We start from the raw sequence: 21,092 nt of genomic DNA, 5'->3' as shown, positions 1-21,092 counted from the left end.
CATTTGATATATGAAATGAAACGGAATTTAAAACTTTTGATACTTGATAACTGTTAATGATAAGTAGTCACTTTGAAATAATTCGTAATTTAATATTCCTCTTTATACTTGAATTTTTGACGTTCATCAATTGATATTATTTTTTTTTATTTATTACTCTTTAGATACATTAACCCATACAAATTATCATTATTATTATTATTTTTATATATCAATAATAATAATAATAATAATAATAATAATAATAATAATAATAATAATAATAATAATAATAATAATAAAATATAGTTGATCAGTGATCAAAATGAGCTTCACTTAATTTATATATGATTAAACATAAAATTAATAGCGAATATTAATGTTTGATTTAGTGTTTCAGAATCAGAACAATCAAATTTTTCAAAATATTTAATCAAGTAAATAATAAATGACAGTTTATTTATAAGTTTACAATAGAAGATAATTGAAAAAAATCCGTGTTATTACTAAAATTTACCCTAAATTACATCAAATCCAAAAGTTTTGGTCCACTGTCAGAATTGCTTAAATGTTAAATATCAAGTCGTTTATATTAAGCAACATTGTCGAGCCTTAGCGTAGGAAAAAAATAAGTCGACTCGTATACTGAAGCAAACTCTCTCTCCCCCAAATTCCCTGACTCAGCGGAAGGGAATATGAGGTGGAAAACAAAGTAAAGAATGAACAAGGGGAGAGTGGAGAGTGAAGAAAACCCTCGTCTGCTCGTCGATCTTAAATCGCAGCTTACTACTGTGCCGCTTACTCTTCACTCTTTACTCTCTGTTCTTTACTTCATTATATTATATATTATATAATGTATAGATATATAAATTCTGAATTTATTCGTACTTAAAGTCTTGAGGCCAAACAATTTCACCCACCAGAAAGTGTATAACTTATTCGCATCAATAACTTTCTCTCCCGAGAGTAAAACCGTCTATTGATGTTGCTTAAATTCTTTCAGTCAGTTACGTCCGAAATTCACATCTTTATTATTTGTATTTTGTTATTAAAATTTATTTAATCGTGTTATATTCCGTGCCTGCCTACGCAATATAATAACGTTTAAATATATTTCTCTAATAGTATTTATAGTTGTACGCTCCGGGGAGTTTCGATAAAATTGTTATTTAATTATTCTCAATGATTCTGTTATTTATAGCTCTTAGGGGATTTATTTTTATTTATAAGCATTTTAATCTTTGTCTTTCATCTATAGTATTCTATTTTCTTTGATTTGCTTTGACAAGTCATTTTTTACCGCAGATTGTTTTGGGGGAATAAATATAATTGAATTTTTAAGTTATGTCAAAGTTTTGAACTTTAAGAGAATAAGAAAAATTTTGTTTCCAGTATAGTCATATGATAAAATCGATTTTTTTAGTAAAATTTAGTTATGATAAGTACTTAGACTGCATTCGAAAATGCTCTATCTCTGGATACATAATTAAGAAATGACCTTTTATCTTGTGAAATATTGACATTTTTTAAGATATAAGCTCATCCCGATATTACACTCATCGAGACCTTTCATTTAAGTACCCACATCAATTTTTCATATATTTATATGTATTATATATATGAATAGATGAAAAATATATCAAAATGCATGTGGGTACTCAAATGAAAACTCTTGATGAGTGTAACATCGGGATGAGCTTATACCTTTAAAAACGTTAGTATTTAAAAAAGTACAGTGCAATTTATCATAATTAAGGAATGTCCTTGTATCTTGTGAACTATTGACATTTTTTAAGATATAAGCTCATCCCGATGTTACACTCATCGAGACCTTTCATTTAAGTACCCACATCAATTTTTCATATTTTTATATGTATTATATATATGTATATATGAAAAATATATCAAAATGCATGTGGGTACTCAAATGAAAGCTCTTGATGAGTGTAACATCGGGATGAGCTTATATCTTTAAAAACGTCAATATTTAAGAAATGACATTAAATATTGTCATCTAATGATATTTTTAAAGATATAAGTTCACTCTGACATTATACTCACTGAGACCTTTCATTTAAGTACGCACATCAATTTTTCATTTATTTTATATATTTATATATATTATATATATGTATATATGAAAAATATATCAAAATCCATGTGGGTACTCACATGAAAGCCCTCGATGAGTGTAACATCAGGATTAGCTTATATCTTTAAAAATGTCAATATTTAAGAAAGTACAGTGCAATTTAACAAAAGTCATTATTTAATAAAACAAAATTTTATTTACTTGTAGTTCACAATTCACGGCAGTCACATGGTGACTGCAAGGTTGCTAGTAGTTTTAATTCTAATTACATATTTTGTAATCTTTAAAATATTACAAACAAAAATATTTTTAAGGTATTATTTCTTTTCAATAATTTCAATTATAATTAATGACTTTCTATCGTTCAAAAAATTTTAAATAAAAATACTTTACCTATATTATATTTTCCTAATAATTTTATTCACAATTGATAACTTTCTCTTGCTAAAAATATTTTCAACAAAATTATTCTAGCCATACTAAAAATCAATGATAAAAAAAATATTTGTCTACTTAACATGATTTCCCATATCAGCAAACTTTGTTCAATTCACTCAACAAAATTACTCTACATACTCGTATTATGTCAATCAATAATTCATCCGCCAATACCCGTATAAAATATGTCAACGATCTAGCATAATTTTCCCAAAATTCAATTACATTAGACAACTGTCTTAAATTAATTTCTTAACTCCTCAGCGCTTTTCAACATTTCGTTCTAAACTCTAACAACTCTATGCTTACTGCAACAAAACTACGCCTTTATCTCGAACACTTTAATTAAAGTTACAGTAAATTAATTACTTTCTTTTATTGACATTGTTGCAATAAAACATTGCTAACATCGAGCTTACAATGTCCGGAGCCGCAAAATTTAATTAAAGCCATTGTCCAAGTTCTATTGTGACTAGTTAACATTTTTCGGCATTCTTCGCTGAAATTCAAAACACCCACAAAAATATAAGTACGATAAAAAAGTATCTTGGGATTAATAGAAATAAGAGCATTACTTATAATTTATAATATTTCATTTTTTACGATTATGATTGATTAAGACATCTAATCCATTTCCCTTTGAATGATGTTTCATTTTATTGTCAGTAAAACTTTTTTCAGCGTAATATAATTCATTGGATTGAATATATTAAACACACTGGGGAGTACAAAATTTGAATAGAGATGTTTTTTGAATTTGTGATAAATTTATATGCATGTCAAAAATGGTGAGTAGACGTAAATATGTTTTACTAGATAACATAAGGGTGTAAGTTATTTTTTTACTTGAAGAAATATTTCATCTAAAAATTGGAATTTAAAATAAAAATTTTTCGAATTTTTCAAGAAAGGTTTGATTTTATTTTTTTACATTTATTCAGTTTTTGATCATTATAATTTTTAACTTTACGCATTTTTAAAAATAAATTTAACATAATAAAATATGTCATTTTTTTGGATAATAATTATTATCATTATTTTTTACAGCGCTTTGTTGCGAAAAAATAACTGAAGCGAATAAAGAATGTAAGGATGAAAAAGATGATTATAAAGCCAGCTTGTGCATGTTGTTGAGTCTATTATTATTATCATTACTATTACTATTATCAAAGGCGCATTGGAAGAACTTTTCAATCAGAGATTATCAGTGAGTTAAATCTCAGATCAATTTTCTTTATCTTTAGTAGTACAGCTTGTTAACACAAATAGAAACATCGCTGAGATATATACTTACAATAGGGGCAGAGAAACAAAGAATATTACTTAGATATTGATCTCTTATTTTATTTTATTTTATTATTGTATGTCCAATAAAAAACCTTTTCGATGTATATTTATTCCCGAGTATAAAATTTAATAACAACAAATAAGAATCGGAATGACTTCATTTTGTTTGATTTATGAACGAATAAAAAAATGAAATAAAAAGATTTTTATTAAAACTTTTGTGTAATAGTCTTAAATTTGTTTTGATCCGTTAATAAAATAAAAATAACATTAAATAATAAACTAACCGTCAGTTCCAGATTATAAAATTCTGATTTTCATCAGTTTAAGTGACTAGAAAAAGTAAGAATTGTTTTACAAGTGAAAATCACTTTATCACGTACTGAATCGATTATAAAGATGAGAATATGTTAATTTTTAGATTAAGTTGACAACGCTCAGTTAAACTTTTAAATTTTTTAGATTAATTTGATGCTAATCGGTTTAATAAATTAAATTAGTAATATAATAAATTTTTTTTCGAGACAGAGTATTTTTATTTTTATATATTATTAAGTTTGGTGTACCTGTTCTTTTTTTTTTTTTTTTTTCGGTATATACACTTGAAAGTATATAAATATTTGTATATATGCTCGTAAGCTCTATTCACGTCACCGAGTGCAAGAAATTCAAAAGCTTAACGGCGAAAAAAGCCGAAGAGTGCTGTTGAAGAAGATCGTCAACAGCAAGTGCGATGTGCTGTAAAACTTGGGATGCGCTGCTACTACAAGAGGATCAACTTTTACATCCTTTTTCATCCTTTATGATGCTAAATTTTTTTTCCTCATTGAGAAACTATTTTTAGCTGATTTTTATTGTTTCAAAGTTATTAACGGTGCAATTCATTGGTTTTATTTTTATTTTCTTTTCACTAGTATATTGACCCATCGCTTAAGAGTTCTTCTTATTTTTATTGAGAAAGTTTTTAACTACGGAAGTTTTAAATCTTCTACTTTTATATAAAAATCTTTGGAATTTTTTTTTTAAAAGAGCGCAAAAAATTATCCAGCACATCAAAAGATTTAGTATTAAATAAAACTATAGTGATAAGTAATATATAAAAGTCTGTCATGCTGAAACGTAAACAAATTAAAATATTTACACTGTAAGCATTCGATAATTATCATGAACATTAATCACAGTCTACGTGAGTTATTTTTCTGTGATTACACTTGACAATGAAATATAAATAAAAGTCCAACGGGTGAATTTAAAAATGAAATTGCATGTAAATAAATGTTTAGTTACCATTACCAACAGGGGTAATAATTACGTGCATAATTCATTCGCGTTTACTCGGTCTTATCGTTTGGCAACCTTGTGATAAAAGTTAATTTAAAAACGTAAAACGCGACTTGCTGGCAGTTCGAGGCAAACATTACGCTGTAAATTATTGAATTTAACTCTAATTGCAAATACAACAATATAATTGTTAGTAAACATGTTTAAGTTTATTTTAAAAGAAATTTTGGTTAGTTCGCTGTTGTTATCTATCATTGCAGGTAAATTCTTTTTTCTAATATCAAATTTAAAAGTTATATTAATTTTTTTATTAAAAATATAAAATTTTTTGAAAACTCTACTTTTAAAGTCCGTGAGCAATAATTATCAAAAATTACTAAATTGATCAGTCTCAAATTTTCATCCAATTTTCTTAATTATAATTTTCATTAATTTATCCAAGTATTACACTGATAGAAGGATTTCTTAGTATTTAGAAAGATTTCTTTGTATTTAAGAAATCATTTCTTAAACATAATTTCTTAGTATTTAAAAAATATTTCTTAGTATTCAGGAAATATTTCTTAAATAGTAAGAAATATTTTTTAAATACTAAGAAATGATGTTTAAGAAATGATTTCTAAAATACAAAGAAATCTTCTTAAATGCTAATAAATCCTTCTATCAGTGTAATTATTACGGTAGTTATTACGGAATTATTACGGTAATAATAATTAATAATACCTAATTAATAATTCAGATAAATATTTTATATTTTTACACAGAAAAAAAAATGTTCTTGAATCCAGTATATAATTTTGAAGAACTTGATATTCTTGATTTCAGTAGAAAAATTCTTGATTTAAGGAAATTTTACTTGATTCAAGAATTTGTCGTCTTGATTCAGGACAATTACCCTCTTCAAAATTGTATTTTTGGTTCAAGAATTTTTCTCTTGAATCAAGTTAACTTTTTTTTCAGTGTATAAAAAATTTAAGACTCAAATTTTTATTATAAATTAAAAATTGTAATAATTCCTTCAATTATTTCTTATAAAATATCAATCTATTAAAAAGTCTCTTTAGAAAAATAATTAAAAATAATTGATATTTTTCAGCTATAGTTTTGAACGAATCAAGCCCAGATGACAAAGGCCCAGTTCCGTACCCGGTAGACTTTAAAAATGGTGGAGATTAAAGAATGTTCATAAAATATAAAACAAAGAATTGAATAAAAAATTATCAACTAAAAATTAAAATTTTGGATTCTTAATTAGTGATTAGTTAATTACTTAAAAAAACTCACGTGTGCGAGCATTGCAGGGTAGTCTTGGGAGTAGAGTACAAAAGCGCCAATGAGATGGGTGACGGAGAAAATAACACCGGCAATGCAGGCATGACGTAGCCGTATCGGGAGAAGAGCGTAGGCCATGTAGATAAAAAAACAGACGGACCAAGCCGCGGCGAGCGGTCCACCTGTCCGCAAATGATCGATTCTCGTCATTGAGATTGTGCTTGCCGTGGCATCGGCGTCGGGATCACCATCCAGTGGCTCTCTGGTCATCGTCATGTCCTCGCTGTTCATCACTATCTTGTCGTTCCAGCTCGGTAAATATGCCAGATGAATATTTAGGGTTATTTGGAGCGCCAAAAGCGTCACCAGTATTGCTCCACTTATTCCCGCTAACCAGACTTCGTTCATTCCCGGTCGGGATATTGCTGCTACCAGTCCTATAATTTTTTTTTTTGTTTATTGGGACATTTATCAGCTTACAGTGAATTTGCGAAGTCAAGAGAGTGATTTTTTGACTGGGTTTTGATTTATACATCAATAAAATGTCAAAATATTTTTCTATTTCTAACTTTCAGTTCTAAGTCATATATTTTATTACACAATGAAATTTTAATTGAAATTTCTGATAAAAGGAAGAAAAAGATTTTAAAAAAATTTTTAAATAATCTATATTATTAAGAGAATAAGAAAAATTTTGTTTCCGGTATAGTCATATGATAAAATCGGTTTTTTTAGTGAAATTTAGTGTCATTGCAAAGGTCTTCATTTGAATTTGTGTCTTTTCAAGGTTTCACATTATTCTCACCGATAGTCAATTTATTATGATAAATATTAAAGCTGCATTTGAAAATGCTCTTTCTCTAGATACATAATTAAGAAATGACCTTTTATCTTGTGAAATATTGACATTTTTTAAGATATAAGCTCATCCCGATATTACACTCATCGAGACCTTTCATTTGAGTACCCACATCAATTTTTCATATATTTTATATATTTATATGTATATGAATATATGAAAAATATATCAAAATGTATGTGGGTACTCAAATGAAAGCTCTTGGTGAGTGTAACATCGGGATGAGCTTATATCTTTAAAAAAATCAATAGTCAAGAAAGTACAGTGCAATTTAACATAATTAAGAAATGACTTTGTATCTTGTGAAGTATTGATATTTTTGAAGATATAAGCTCATCTTGATGTTACACTCATCGAGACCTTTCATTTGAATTCCCACATCAATTTTTCATATATTTTATATATCTACATGTATGAATATATGAAAAATATATGAAAATGCATGTGGGTACTCAAATGAAAGCTCCTGATGAGTGTAACATCAGGATGAGCTTATATCTTTAAAAACGTCAATATTTAAGAAAGTACAGCTTAATTTAACAAAAGTCATTATTTAATAAGGCAAAATTTTAATTTTTTATAGTTCACAAGTCACCGCAGTCACATATAGTGTCTGAAAGGTTGCTAGTTAATAGTAATCTATGTAAAATTATTTAAAAAAAATTTTCATAGATAATTATCTGAATTTTTAAAAAATATTTTATAAATATATTCAAATTTTTTAATTAAAAAAATTATCGATAAAAATAAGTGAATTTTATAATTGTCAGGAGGAAAACGGTGAACAGGAAAAAATGATGATAAAAATTGACGTAAACTAGAGGAAAGTGATAAATATATCTTGTAGTTTTTAATTGAAGAAATTACCTGCATAGACAGCAATACAAGTAAGTACAGCGAGTGTCAGTGATAAATTTTCCGGTCGCTGGATGAGAGTAATAAAAGGTTGATCACTGGTAAATATGAGTCTGAGTACCAGCAATCCGAGAGCTATTGATAGCCCGGTGAGGAGTCCCAGTACATGGGTCATGTTGCTCTGATTCATCCGGAGAAAATAACGCTGGTACAACATCTCCACCTGAGTTATTAATTTAAAACATTAAAGATATTAATTTTTTTTAAGCAATTAGAAAGAAGAAGAAATAGTACATTTTTTTTTAAGAGTTCAATATTTAAAATTTAGTAATGATTTTCTAGGACAATTAAATTCGTAACTCAAGTGCAATTACAATTACTGGATCACATATAAAATATTGAATTGCTGATCAATTATTTTTAATGAAGGAAAAATAGGATTTAAGTCTCATCTCTTTAATTGTACTGTTCTCTGTACTCGGATACGTGTTAGGTTAGCGAGCGCGTTTGGTATAAGGTTTCTTCAGTGGAATATAGTGTAAAATAGAGAGCCTAGACCTCATCGGGAATATGAAACTGAAAATCTAATTGGACCGCGCTAGAATTCCCTCGCGAATCATTCCATTATTCTGCTGCTAGATACTGGAGAATTTACAATTACTATTGACGGACAATCCATATCCTCTTTGTCTTATCAACTTGTTTTGTTTCGAGTAAAACATCCTGATGTACATGCAGAGTCAGATTATTCTATCTCAAAATACTAAATTTAGCGTTATATAGTTTCAAGTTTCAAGAGAAAATACCACGATGTAGGAGTAACCCACAAAGAGCTTCATCCTATTTAATTTTGTCTTCCTCTGAGAAAAGAATACATTATTCTTCTTTGATATTCAAGTCATCCAGTCTTTACAGCTGTGTAATTAGTTTAGCGTTTCATGGCATTTTTCAAAACTATAAATGTAATTTATCTTTAGTCTTATTTTTTTTTTCTATAAAAAAATATGGTCAGGTATTTTCTTTATTTTATTTTTATGAAATATATTTAGCAATTTTTCTTTTATAATTTTTTTTTAACTCGTTGAAATAGCGAATAAGTTGGAAGTACATGCAAATCCAGCGAACTCAATATACTTATCCTAACATCAATCTTCGGGGGTAAGTGGTGTGCTATACGTAAGTATATAAAGTTTTTGAGGGCTTTATAAACGTCTAATATAACTCAATCTTATTTTATTATTATTGTTATTATTTATCATTAAAAAAATTTTTTTTATTTTTAAATCAAAAAACTAAATTTATGTTATTTATCATTTGATGTTTATTTAATTTTTATACAACGTTTCGCCACTTAACTTATTTTAACTATTGTGAGATGATACTAATAACAGAAAAAATTACAAGTCGTTTGAATGCCGAGATTATTATACATAAATTTAACCCTTTAGAGTCTGACCTTGAAACCCCACTCTTGGGTCTTACTATGGATTTGCGCTCTCCCCACTACTCTCACGCGAAGACGTTTCAAGATCCTCTGACTCTAAAGGGTTAACAGCTGATGTTTGTAATTGAGGTAATTTATTACATGGAAAAAAGCAAACTGTAATATTCACTCGGATTCCGGTTAATTTTTATAGTTTCAAACAGTAAAGCAGACATCGGGGTGGCAAAAATATAAATATTACAGAACTTAATGTAGAAAGTATAAAAGCCACAATTTATAATTTAATATCAAAAATAAGTGATTAGTAGCTGTCACTATAGTAAATAACGACTCTTTCATCTTAAAAAATTACAGTTTCAAACAGTAAAAATTGCCATTTCAATATATAGTCCATATTATGAGGAGAAGGGGAACTCAGATGAAAGAGAAGGGGGTCTCACTCTGGGAGAATTTAACATTTGAAACAGTAAAAATTATACTTTTAAAATATACATTTTATCAGTCCAAGCAAGTCAATAATTACAGCTTGATTTTTAGCGTGGCGTTTAAAATTTACCATTTTACTTTGTAAATATTGACGTTTGCTTGTATTAGAAATTTACTAACTTTATTTTATACTTTTTACATATCATAAGTTCATTTTTTAGGTACGAAATGATAATTATCAAACTCTGAATTCTTAATTATTATACTTTAACATTTTAGACATTTACATAGCGAATATTATTGTTTGGAATAGTATTTTCTTCCATGTAAAGAGTACACGGAGAGAAATTTATAGGAACCTTTCCAAAAATTATGGGAATGGTTCCTATCATAAAATGATCGTTATAGGTATCAATCCTATGCTCATTATGGAAACCATACCCATAGTTTATTGGAAAATTTCCTATACAATAATGGAATAGCTTCAATATATTATGGGAATGGTTCCTATAATATTATAAAAATGGTCCTTATATTATTAAAGGAATGATTCCTATAATATTATAGGAATGGTTCCTATAATATTATGGGAATGACGCACATAATAATATAAAAATGCTTATGTTCATAATAATGAAGCAATCACATCAAAAATATAAAGTAATTATCATATATTTTTTCGCTAATAAATTTTTTTTTGTAAATAAAAATTGATCTTTCACTAGAGTGAAAAAATTTCTTTTTCATAATTTTTATTGACGTGTGTACTTAATCTTAAATTGTTTACTCCAACTCAGTTATTATTGTGTTAGATAATATTGAAAAATATTGTAGCAATTCTAAATTTTCTCTAATAAAAGGGATATTTTCTCACTATACAATTAGAGGAGCAAAGTAGATATGGAAATTCATTGTTTATTTTTACAATTTCATTTTATTTTTAAAACAAATTATTTATTTACAATACATACGTTGAATATTTATTAAATCCACCTTTTGGGTATGTAACTTTTATTATTTATATGACCAATATTACTTATTTTACATATTTCAAATTATGTTATTGGGAAGCAAGTAAAATTATCGAAATTACTAATAATTTCAAATGCTTCAAAGTGGTCATCGAAGTCACAAATAACTGGAGTTGTAATGATAAATATCTCAATATTATTAGGCATCATCAATATAATATTATGGAAATGGTTCCCATAATATTATAGGAATGGTTCCTATAATATTATAGAAACTATTCCTATATATTATGGGAATCATGCCGATATTACAGTTATAACTATAGGAACCATTCCCATAATTATAGTAACATTCCTCAAAAATTATGGGTAAAATTCCCATAATTTAAGTAATCGCTCCTAAAATGTTATAGGAAAACATTTCATGAAAGTTATAGGAATGATTTCCATATTTTTCTCTCCGTGTAAATTGTAACGTTTAAATGGTAAATATTATAAAGTGAATAGTAAAATCACGATTTTACTGTTTGAAATGGTAATTTTTAGCAGTTGATCATTACTTATTATAAATCGACTGTTATTTATTAAAGTTTACTTTTTTCCGTGTAGTGTATTTAAATTAGTTTAATTTGATCTGTGAATTAAATTATTACTAATTGTTAATGTATTTAGATATAATTAAATTGTAATTATTATTATTACTGTCTGTTGTAGTACCTGAAGAAGCTGCGAAAGTAGCGAAACGTATAAAAATTAAATAAACATCAAATAATAAATATCCTTAAAACAAGAACCTATTGAATGTGTCAAAAAACTAAAACTTATATTTTTGTACTAGATTGTAACTAAAGAAAAAAAAGGTAATTTAAAAATCTGATAGGCAAATTTATTTTTCCATATTACCACAAAAAGTCTAAAAATAAAACTTGTTATTTTAAAAAATAAAAACTTGTTCTATAAAATTGAAAAGCGGGTCAATCTGTAGTGTAAAATCAGTAGATAAATATTTGTAAACAAACCAATTGAGGATGTCAATAGAAAAGCTCTGGACGCTGTTAATTATCTAAAATGAAACAATGTGAGTGATATATATAACATACAACACTGAGAATCAAGAGCATCTAACCACGTACAAAAGGGCAAAACGGGTTGATTGCGATGGTGATGGATGATGTTTTGTTGACCCAATGTTGCAGAAGAGATGATAAGAGTCGAGCTTTCTCTGGCTTCACGTGTTCGATCAATAGATAAGCGATAATCTATCACCTTTATTTCCGGTACGATAACAATTTATTATTATTATTTACAATTTATCAAGTGCTAATCTATTCCGCGTGGAAACCGGGGAACCCTTGGACGATATTTTTTCTGAAAGAGAAAGCGAATCATCTCATAATTAATCTGAAGTCTATTAACGGGTCAGATCAATTTGCAGATGTGCTGCCGTGGAATATTAGCAGCGAACTATAACACAGCACACGCATCTCAAGGCTCAACAGTCATGGTCTGATAGCAGACATATATACGCTCAAGCTGACTCAAATACCTTTGTCGCGGATCGATAGTTTAACTTAATGATATGTGTGTATATATATCACTGAAGAATCACTGACATGAATAGATAGAGCTCTAATAGTCATCACGTTGTGTTGGTAATTAATTCAGTCATTGCATCAATGTCAATAATTTCGTAGATCACTTTGTTCAACAGCAACTGTCATTGATATACCCTCACTGATATATTCATACCCATGATTATTCTATCTTAGAACCTGTTATATATCTTGATTGCATGAGCTTGAATATCCGATATCAGGGTGTTGATTGTCATCGAGAACAATTAGGGGAGGCACTTCGAGATACTAATGATCTTGAATACAATACTCGGGTTTATGCACTCAGTTATTAATAGAAAATGTTTATAGATAAATAAAAAAAAAAATTAAGTTGGACCGAAAGAAGAAAATTTTTCTTTTTCTAGAATCAAGAAAAGTTTAGTTTTATAATTTTTTTACTTCATGAAAGATGATCTAATTCTTGAAGGTCATTTTTCTTGCTTTGATTTCTTTTCTTAAATTGAATTGTGTTTTTATCAGTATAAGAAATAACTTCTTTAAAATTAAAATTGAAAATTCCTATTTACAAAAATAATGGAAAATTTTTCTATAAAATTATATAAATTAGAAAAATGAGAATTTTTTTTGCCTATTTCTGATTATCTTTATTATTAAGAGAATAAAAACAATTTTGTGCCCTGGATAATCATATGATAAAATCGATTTTTTTAGTCAAATTTAGTGTCATTGCAAAGGTCTTGACTTAAATTTGTGCCTTCTCAAGGTATCATATCATTCTCACCAATAGTCAATTTATGATGATAAGTATTTAGGCTGCATTCGAAAATGCTCTATCTCTAGATACATAATTAAGAAATGACCTTGTATCTCGTGAACTATTGACATTTTTAAAGATATAAGCTCATCCCGATGTTACACTCATCAAGACCTTTCATTTGAGTACCCACATCAATTTTTCATATATTTATATGTATTATATATATGTATATATGAAAAATATATAAAAATGCATGTGGGTACTCAAATGAAAGCTCTTGATAAGTGTAACCTCGGGATGAGCTTATATCTTTAAAAACTTCAATAGTTAAGGAAATACCGTGCAATTTAACAAAATTCATTATTTAACTAAGCAAAATTTTATTTATTTATAGTTCACAATTCTCAGCAGTCACATAGTGACTGCAGGTTACTAGTAAGTCATTTAAATATTAAAAAAAAAAGTAACAATTCACACTAATAAAAAAAAGAAAAAACCACGGACTTATCCTTCTATTTGATAAGAAAGAAATATTTGAAATATATTTTGCAAATTATAATTACAAAAATATTTTTGTAAAAAAATTAATAAAAAAATTTATTACTTGAGTCCATAGCGTGTATGAGAATGTAAGTGATAAATATACAATAATATAAGATAAATTTTCTTTTCTTTTCGATAAAATATGATAACTTATTAGAAGAATGAGGATTAGATTGATACGAGCAAAGTATGAAAACTACACAGAAAGAGAAAACAAACGTCTATAATGTTGCCTCTGGCTTGTAGAAAAAGAAAATCATGTCAACGGTGATATGGTTGACACAGATGGATCCCGTGCGGCAGACGGGAAAAATCTTGACACGTGTCTTATTATCTCGAATATTTCTTGAGAAAACTTTTTTCGCGGTACGAACAGGGTCTAAAAATGAACATCGCAATTTTCTTTTACTTTTACTTTGTTATGTTCTTGAATGTGTGTTATCATATATGCTCTGAGGGATTTTCCGTGCCGAGAAACCAGACTGGTATGAGAATACACGCAGGTGTCGAACTTGGAATCCAATTATGTTTTCACGGCATGATGATATACTGTCTAACAATCCTGTTGGCTTAATATGTATTTTTTTCACGATGTACCAAAAGGTTTTATATTTTCTTTTTTATCAATTTGGAGATGACAATTAAATTTAATTTTATTATATTTATTTTATTCTCTACATGAAGATAATTAAATAAATATTAAATTAATTAAAAAATAAAAAATTTTAATTATGATCCTTATTCTTACGCGGACAAAAGTAAACTGTAATATATAATAGTCGATTTATAATAAGTAACGATCAATTGCTAAAAATTACCAATTCAAACAGTAAAATCGTGAGTTTAACAATCACTTTATAATATTTATTATTTAAATGCTACAATTTATTATTTACATGGAAGAAAATAATATTTCAAACAGTAATATTCGCTATGTAAATGTCTAAAATGTTAAAGTATAATAATTAAGAATTCAGAGTTTGATAATTATCATTTCGTACCTAAAAAATGAACTTATGATAAGTAAAAAGTATAAAATAAAGTTAGTAAATTTCTAATACAAGCAAACGTCAATATTTACAAAGTAAAATGGTAAATTTTAAACGCAACGCTAAAAATCAAACTATAATTATTGACTTGTTTGGACTGGTAAAATATATATTTTAAGAGCAGAATTTTTACTGTTTCAAATGTTAAATTCTCCTACACGGAAAAAACAACATTTAACTGGTTTCCATGTCGGATGGAACCTAGTTCCATCTATAGTGAAAAAATGTACAGATGATAACTACTTCTATGTAGATTGTAGTGGGGACAATCTTCGTTTAACTCAGTTCAATCCGAGATGGGACTCAGTTTAACGAAGATTGTTCCTACTACAATCTACACAGAAGTAGTTACCATCTGTACATTTTTTCACTATAGATGGAACTAGGTTCCATCCGACATGGAATTGGTAATTTTTTAAGATGACAGAGTCGTTATTTACTATAATGAAAGTTACTAATCACTTAATTTCGATATTAAATTATAAATTGTGGCTTTTACACTTTATACATTAAGTTCTGTAATATTTATATTTTTGCCGCTCCGAAATAAAAATAAAATTAAAAATAAAATAAAATTAAATTAAAATTAATTTAAATAAAAATTTCCCAGTGATATAAAATAAAAAATGACTTACTTGAAGATTTTTAAATCTATGGGATCTACAAAGCGCCCGTAAAAACCGGCTAAGCGCGCACTTTCGTTCATTTTCCGTAAAACTAGCATTAATAGCAGTGACTGAAATAGGTTCCTTGACTCCTCCGGCAGCTAAACTGACGCCAATTTCGGAGCCCAGTCCCATCTGAAAGCAACAAACAAACAAACAAATAAATAATTCAGTACTCCCAAAAATACACCAGCAGATGAAATATGAATGAAAAATATTACCGTAACAATGGAGGGTCTCGGCGCGCCAGTAAAGTGTTCAATGACCTCCCAGTTAGACTTCTTGAGAGGTGTATGAGGTGTTCTGGGAGTGTTTGGCGAATGGGGCTGCGAGCTCGGGGTTTGTGATTTTGAGATTTGTTCACGATTCAACAACAATTCAACCGATGGCTTAATTCCATCCCCGCTGGTCACGTGTTGCCGTAAACTAGCCCATCTTCTTGTGCTTCTTGAGCTAGTCATTCCGGTTGCGCCGAGCTCTCCCTGAAAATTTATTATTATATGTATTATATCTTTTTTATTTCTCCCTCGTTCTATACATTACTCCTCCGGAACTCTATCCGGAAGGAATTTATCGTCCAAACATATCGTCATCCGTACCCCGGATATTTCAGTTTACTTTATCATCAATAGAATCTTCTGCTTGAATTATTCCTCATTAAAGATAACATTTTTTTCCGTCGCGTTTATTTTAAGAAAATTTCTCTCAATGTTTTTATAATTATTTTATTTTTAGACTTACACTGTCAGAGTAAATAGACTGACTACATAATAATTGAATATTTTTTGTGTTCTAAATAAAAATATTTAAAATAAATCCAACAGAATTTTTTTTTTTTTTTTTTTTTTTAGAAAAACTCGTTAATAAAATTTAAAATTATTTGTTTTACAAACAATAAATAATTAAAAGCATTTTAAACAAATAATTTACTTATTTGTTAGATAAAATAACTTGACTTTTTAATTGAATTTAGGATAAAAGTTTTAACGCACAGTAAATTGCTGATGAATTTGCTTTATAAAGTCTGTAGGCGGCAGGTCAGTAAATTATTTCGAGAATACTCTACTACGTTGTCTTTCATATAAATTTAAGTTAAACTTCTCTCACTAACCACCGCTTTATATTTTTATTTTTATTTTTTTTACTACTTAAATTTATAAATTTATTCTATCCAAAGCCTAATTTTTCAAATCCATTTTTTTTAAAGCCCAAAAAATCTTTTAATATTTTTCACTGTCAGTTGAACCTTTTGTGCAATTTTTTAGAATAGATTTTAAATCCCCAAAACACACAACTTTCTACAAAGAATATTTTCTCCGCAAATTCTTTATCCACATTTTCGGTTCAATGATATCTTGTTTTTTTTTTTTATATGAATGTATAAAACCTGAAACCCTATACTCAGTACAAAGTACTGAAATAAAAGTTTCTTTAAAAGTATTTTTACTCACAGAACAAAGATTTACGTATATATTTCAAGATATTCAACAGTTTGTTTTATTTTTAAATTTACTATCAGAATTTTTTATCTATAAAAATAATTTATAAATATTTAAATAAATCTATTTTCTTTTAAATCAACAATTTTTCACTGAATAAAATTTAATCTTCTCTACATTTTTTTTTAAGTGTATTAAATATAATTTGGTAAATAAATTTTCTTCTTAATGATTGACACAAGTACATTAATAAAATAAATAATTTACATAAGAAAAAATTAAGACAAATAACGGTGATTTTTTTTGAATTCCGACCTCTAAGTGTTGGAATTTTTTTCGCCAAAAAAATAGGATAAAAAATAAACTACGGGCTCGTAAACTTTTACTCGTTATTTTTTCTTAAATGACCACGGTCGTTGATACTAATGGGGCTTTCAGTGGTACAACTTTTTTGTGCCTCCGAGGATTATAAGGCCAGACCCAAAATAACGATAACAAAAAGATCGTAAGTATTTGGTAAATATTTTTTTACTAGTTGTAACACTGCACTCTGTTAAATTACAAGAAAAAAAAAGTAAAAAAAAATGAACAGATCTACGGGTTTAAGGACAGCATCAGTGCAATGAAATTTCGCGTTACGGATAAACGTGACTAGACTATTATATATTATACGTATACACTAGGCTTGATTCAAAATCCACGTGACTTTGAAACATGTTATATGCAGCGAGCAGCCATATGCAGCAAACGAGGCTCGACTCTATCAACGGGGATGTATGAATTCATCGAGTAATCGAGAGTAAATGATTCCGCGTAATTTATTGCTCACAATAGGAACCACACAGTTCAATTGATATCTGCCTGCTACAGACTATTTTGAGTATTTCCCTGCGCAGTTAATTCTGGTGATCCAATTTTTCGTTATTTCTACGTCAACAGTCAAAGCACCCTATAATTATTTGTATTTGTTGTTTTGATTCCGGCAATTAGCTTATATTATAATATGATCAGTAAAGCGTAATTAATCGGAGTAAATCGAGTTGGTATGTTGAGTTTTAAATTAAATACTGATTTATCATAAAAAAAAATTATTCCAAATTATTATTTTAAAATAATAACATTCCAGGTATACAAATAGTAATTATAAACTATCAAATATACACGGATAAAAATTATTTGTTAGGACAACAAAAACAGGGATAACAAAAAAATATGCTGTGATAACAAATGAATTTACTTACAATAACAAATCAACTAGTTTATTTAATAAGATCAACTAAGTTGTAATAACAAATGAGTTTTTACTGCTCTGAAGTTAATTTTGTTGTCTTAACAAAATTGCTTTGTTATTATAATAAATTTTTTTGTTGCAATAACAAAATAGTTTTCTTATCAATAAAATTTGTTACTTGAACAAGCTATTCCGTTGCTTTCACAAATCGATTTGTTACTTCAACAAAACTATTTTTTTTAAATAATTGAAAGATTTGGATACAATAACAAAATAATTTTGTTGAGTGAACATATGAATTACTTATTATAACCTATGTGTTTGTTAACACAACATATTATTTGTTATCCCTATATCAACATAACAATTTGATGTCACAACTTATTTTTTGCTGCTTCAACAAAAAATTTTTCTACGTGTATTCTATCAATTAGTAATTATCAATTATCAATTTTCACATTTTTCCTTTAAAATTTTTTCTTTCAAATTTTTTAAAATTTTTTCTATCAAATTTTTTAAAATTTTTCCTTTCAAATTATTCAAAATTTTGTAAATTGCTTAAATTTCTTAAATCTATTTTCTCTTTACAGATGCTATTTATTGTATAAAATTATTACTAAACATTCTACACATGAAAATGTAACATATTGTTGTAAATTGCCGAGGGCGTTTCTTTACAAATAAATAAATAAATAAAATTTGAGAAAAAAAGCAAAAAATTTTACGCTTTTTTAATTATAATCAAAAGTATTTAAATGCATGTAATTGAATAGTGGATTTTACAATTGACAGGTACAAAGTAAAATTGAAATATTTACTCGATGCCCTGTCAATATTTTTAATAAAATTTTTCAGCACATACAGAATTTTTTTTTATAAATATTTGTTTTCATTATCCGTTTTGCGAATAACTCAGGTTTGTACAGCTTTCAATTTTAAATTTAATAATCGTATGAATATGAATTGGTTTTTCGTATAATTAACAGTAAACAACTAATTTTTTCCCAGTAAAATTCTGTAATTATTTTATTTAAAATAAATAGACAAGATATATTGTTGTTAATTTAAAATTTTGAGTTAATAGTTAATTGCTACCAAAAGTAGAAATAAATCGTCTGAAAGATTCCTTTTGAAGTAATTTTAACCGCTAAATACTTTGATCATTAAGTAGCCTGGCAAAAACGCAATGTTAAGCTGACGTTTAATTTAGTTACCAAATTGAAATTCATTTACAAAGTAATTATTCTATGTTTAACAAGCGGAATTAATCTCGGCAGGTTAACAGAGATACATCATAACTTAGAAATTATTGTAATACTATGACATAATAAATTAATGCGCAAAATGTGATAGTTTTATTTTTATTTTATCATTTTTCTTCACTTTACCTTGAGATTAACTCAGATTTTCATTTAAGTAAACACCAAAATATTGGAAATAAATTTTGTTATCATGATCAAAAATAATCTGAGAATTTTTTGATAATTCATTTCTTTGATTCAAATTTTGGGAATCAAAAACATGTTGATAATATCAACAGTTTGCAAGTTAATATTACAAATTTTTATTTCTGAAGACAGACTTAGCCAAAAAATTATTATTAAATTTTATTACTATTACTATTACACTGAAAAAAAATTAACTTGATTCAAGAGGAAAATTCTTAAACCAAGAAAATAATTTTGGAGAAGTAAATTGTCTGGAATCAAAACGAAAAATTCTTGAATCAAATAAAATTTTCTTAAATCAAGAAAAATTTATTAGTTCAAGAATTTTTTTACTTAAATCAAGAAGATTTTTTTTCTAAATTATATACTCGATTCAAGAACATTTTTTTTCTGTGTAGGGTAAATACCCCAATAGATGGACGGTTAAGCAAACTCTCGTATTCTATTAAAAAAATAATATAGGAATATACAGATAAGTTGTAAAAAAGTAAATTATATTTATGTAAAAATATATAATTAACCAGGAAAGAATAAGTAAAACTTTGTAAAACTTTGTAGTAATTAATAAAAAAGAAAAATGTAAGAAAAAGTCCAAAACCCTAATAGATGGACAAAATCCCCAGTAGATGGACAGTCAATACCAATAGATGGACACTACTTACAAGCGATATTTTCGATTCATTATTTATATCAGAAATAATTAATTTATTAATTTTTTTTTACCAAAAAATAAAGCTTGATAAAATTAAAGAGAAAACGTGATAAATCGGATGGTAATTTTCAAAATACATCATAAAGTATAATTTTATTAATTTTTAACACGTGATGCTTTCTCATGTAAAGTAACATACAAAATATATTAATATAAAGAATACTAATAATTAATAAATTATTAATATAAATTTATAAAACACAACGTTAAAAACATTATGTTGTCTTCTTCTTCCTTTTAATAGGTCTGTTCTATTTTGCTTTTAAATTTCCTTCTCTCAATTTTCTCTTTTATTCAGCGTTTTCTTTTTTCTCTTCAATTTCTTCAATAATCATAATAATACTTTCATTTCCAGTATATGTCTGTTTGCTATAATCTTTACTCTTATTCTCACATTGATCCACCAATAAAATTAAAAAAAAAAAAAAATAAGAAAATTCATCATATTAACTCAATGTCCATCTATTGGATAAAGGTTAGAAAAGTGTCACCAATAGATGGACACTAAATTCTATTATTTTTTTTCGATTTTATCATTAAAATATTATATTTCTAGCTTTGTTAGTGAAATATAAGCGTAATTATATGTACAAATCTTACTTTTTTTATTATTTTTAATAATAATAACAAATACTGTCCACCAGCTATCTGTCACACGCTTACTAGTGGCGGCGCTCTCGGAGCAAAACCTCGAGACGTCCAATTTAAATAATTTTTTTAAACTATTATTATAAATAAAAAGTTAAAAAAAAAATTACTTTTCTCTC

General features: G+C 27.0%; 1 protein-coding gene and 1 long non-coding RNA gene across 2 annotated transcripts in view; one reads left to right on the top strand and one right to left on the bottom strand.

The window, feature by feature from the left end:
- The window catches only part of LOC123261671 (adenylate cyclase type 6-like), a 92,283-nt gene that overhangs the window by 54,053 nt on the left and 17,138 nt on the right, over window positions 1-21,092 (bottom strand). Inside the window, exons 3-6 of the mRNA XM_044723394.1 lie at window positions 15,717-15,977; window positions 15,466-15,630; window positions 8,076-8,286; window positions 6,362-6,786 (exon numbers count right to left, since the gene is read on the bottom strand). Of these exons, the coding sequence (XP_044579329.1) occupies window positions 6,362-6,786; window positions 8,076-8,286; window positions 15,466-15,630; window positions 15,717-15,977 (1,062 nt within the window). The remainder of the gene's footprint in view (window positions 1-6,361; window positions 6,787-8,075; window positions 8,287-15,465; window positions 15,631-15,716; window positions 15,978-21,092) is intronic.
- Window positions 4,876-6,314, top strand: LOC123261672. Its single transcript, XR_006508726.1, has 2 exons — window positions 4,876-5,337; window positions 6,174-6,314. It is a non-coding gene; the product is annotated as an uncharacterized LOC123261672 (long non-coding RNA).

This window comes from Cotesia glomerata, linkage group LG3 (genome assembly GCF_020080835.1).
Source record: "Cotesia glomerata isolate CgM1 linkage group LG3, MPM_Cglom_v2.3, whole genome shotgun sequence".
Lineage (NCBI taxonomy): Eukaryota > Metazoa > Arthropoda > Insecta > Hymenoptera > Braconidae > Cotesia > Cotesia glomerata.
This window is presented reverse-complemented; position numbering and strand designations above follow the sequence as displayed.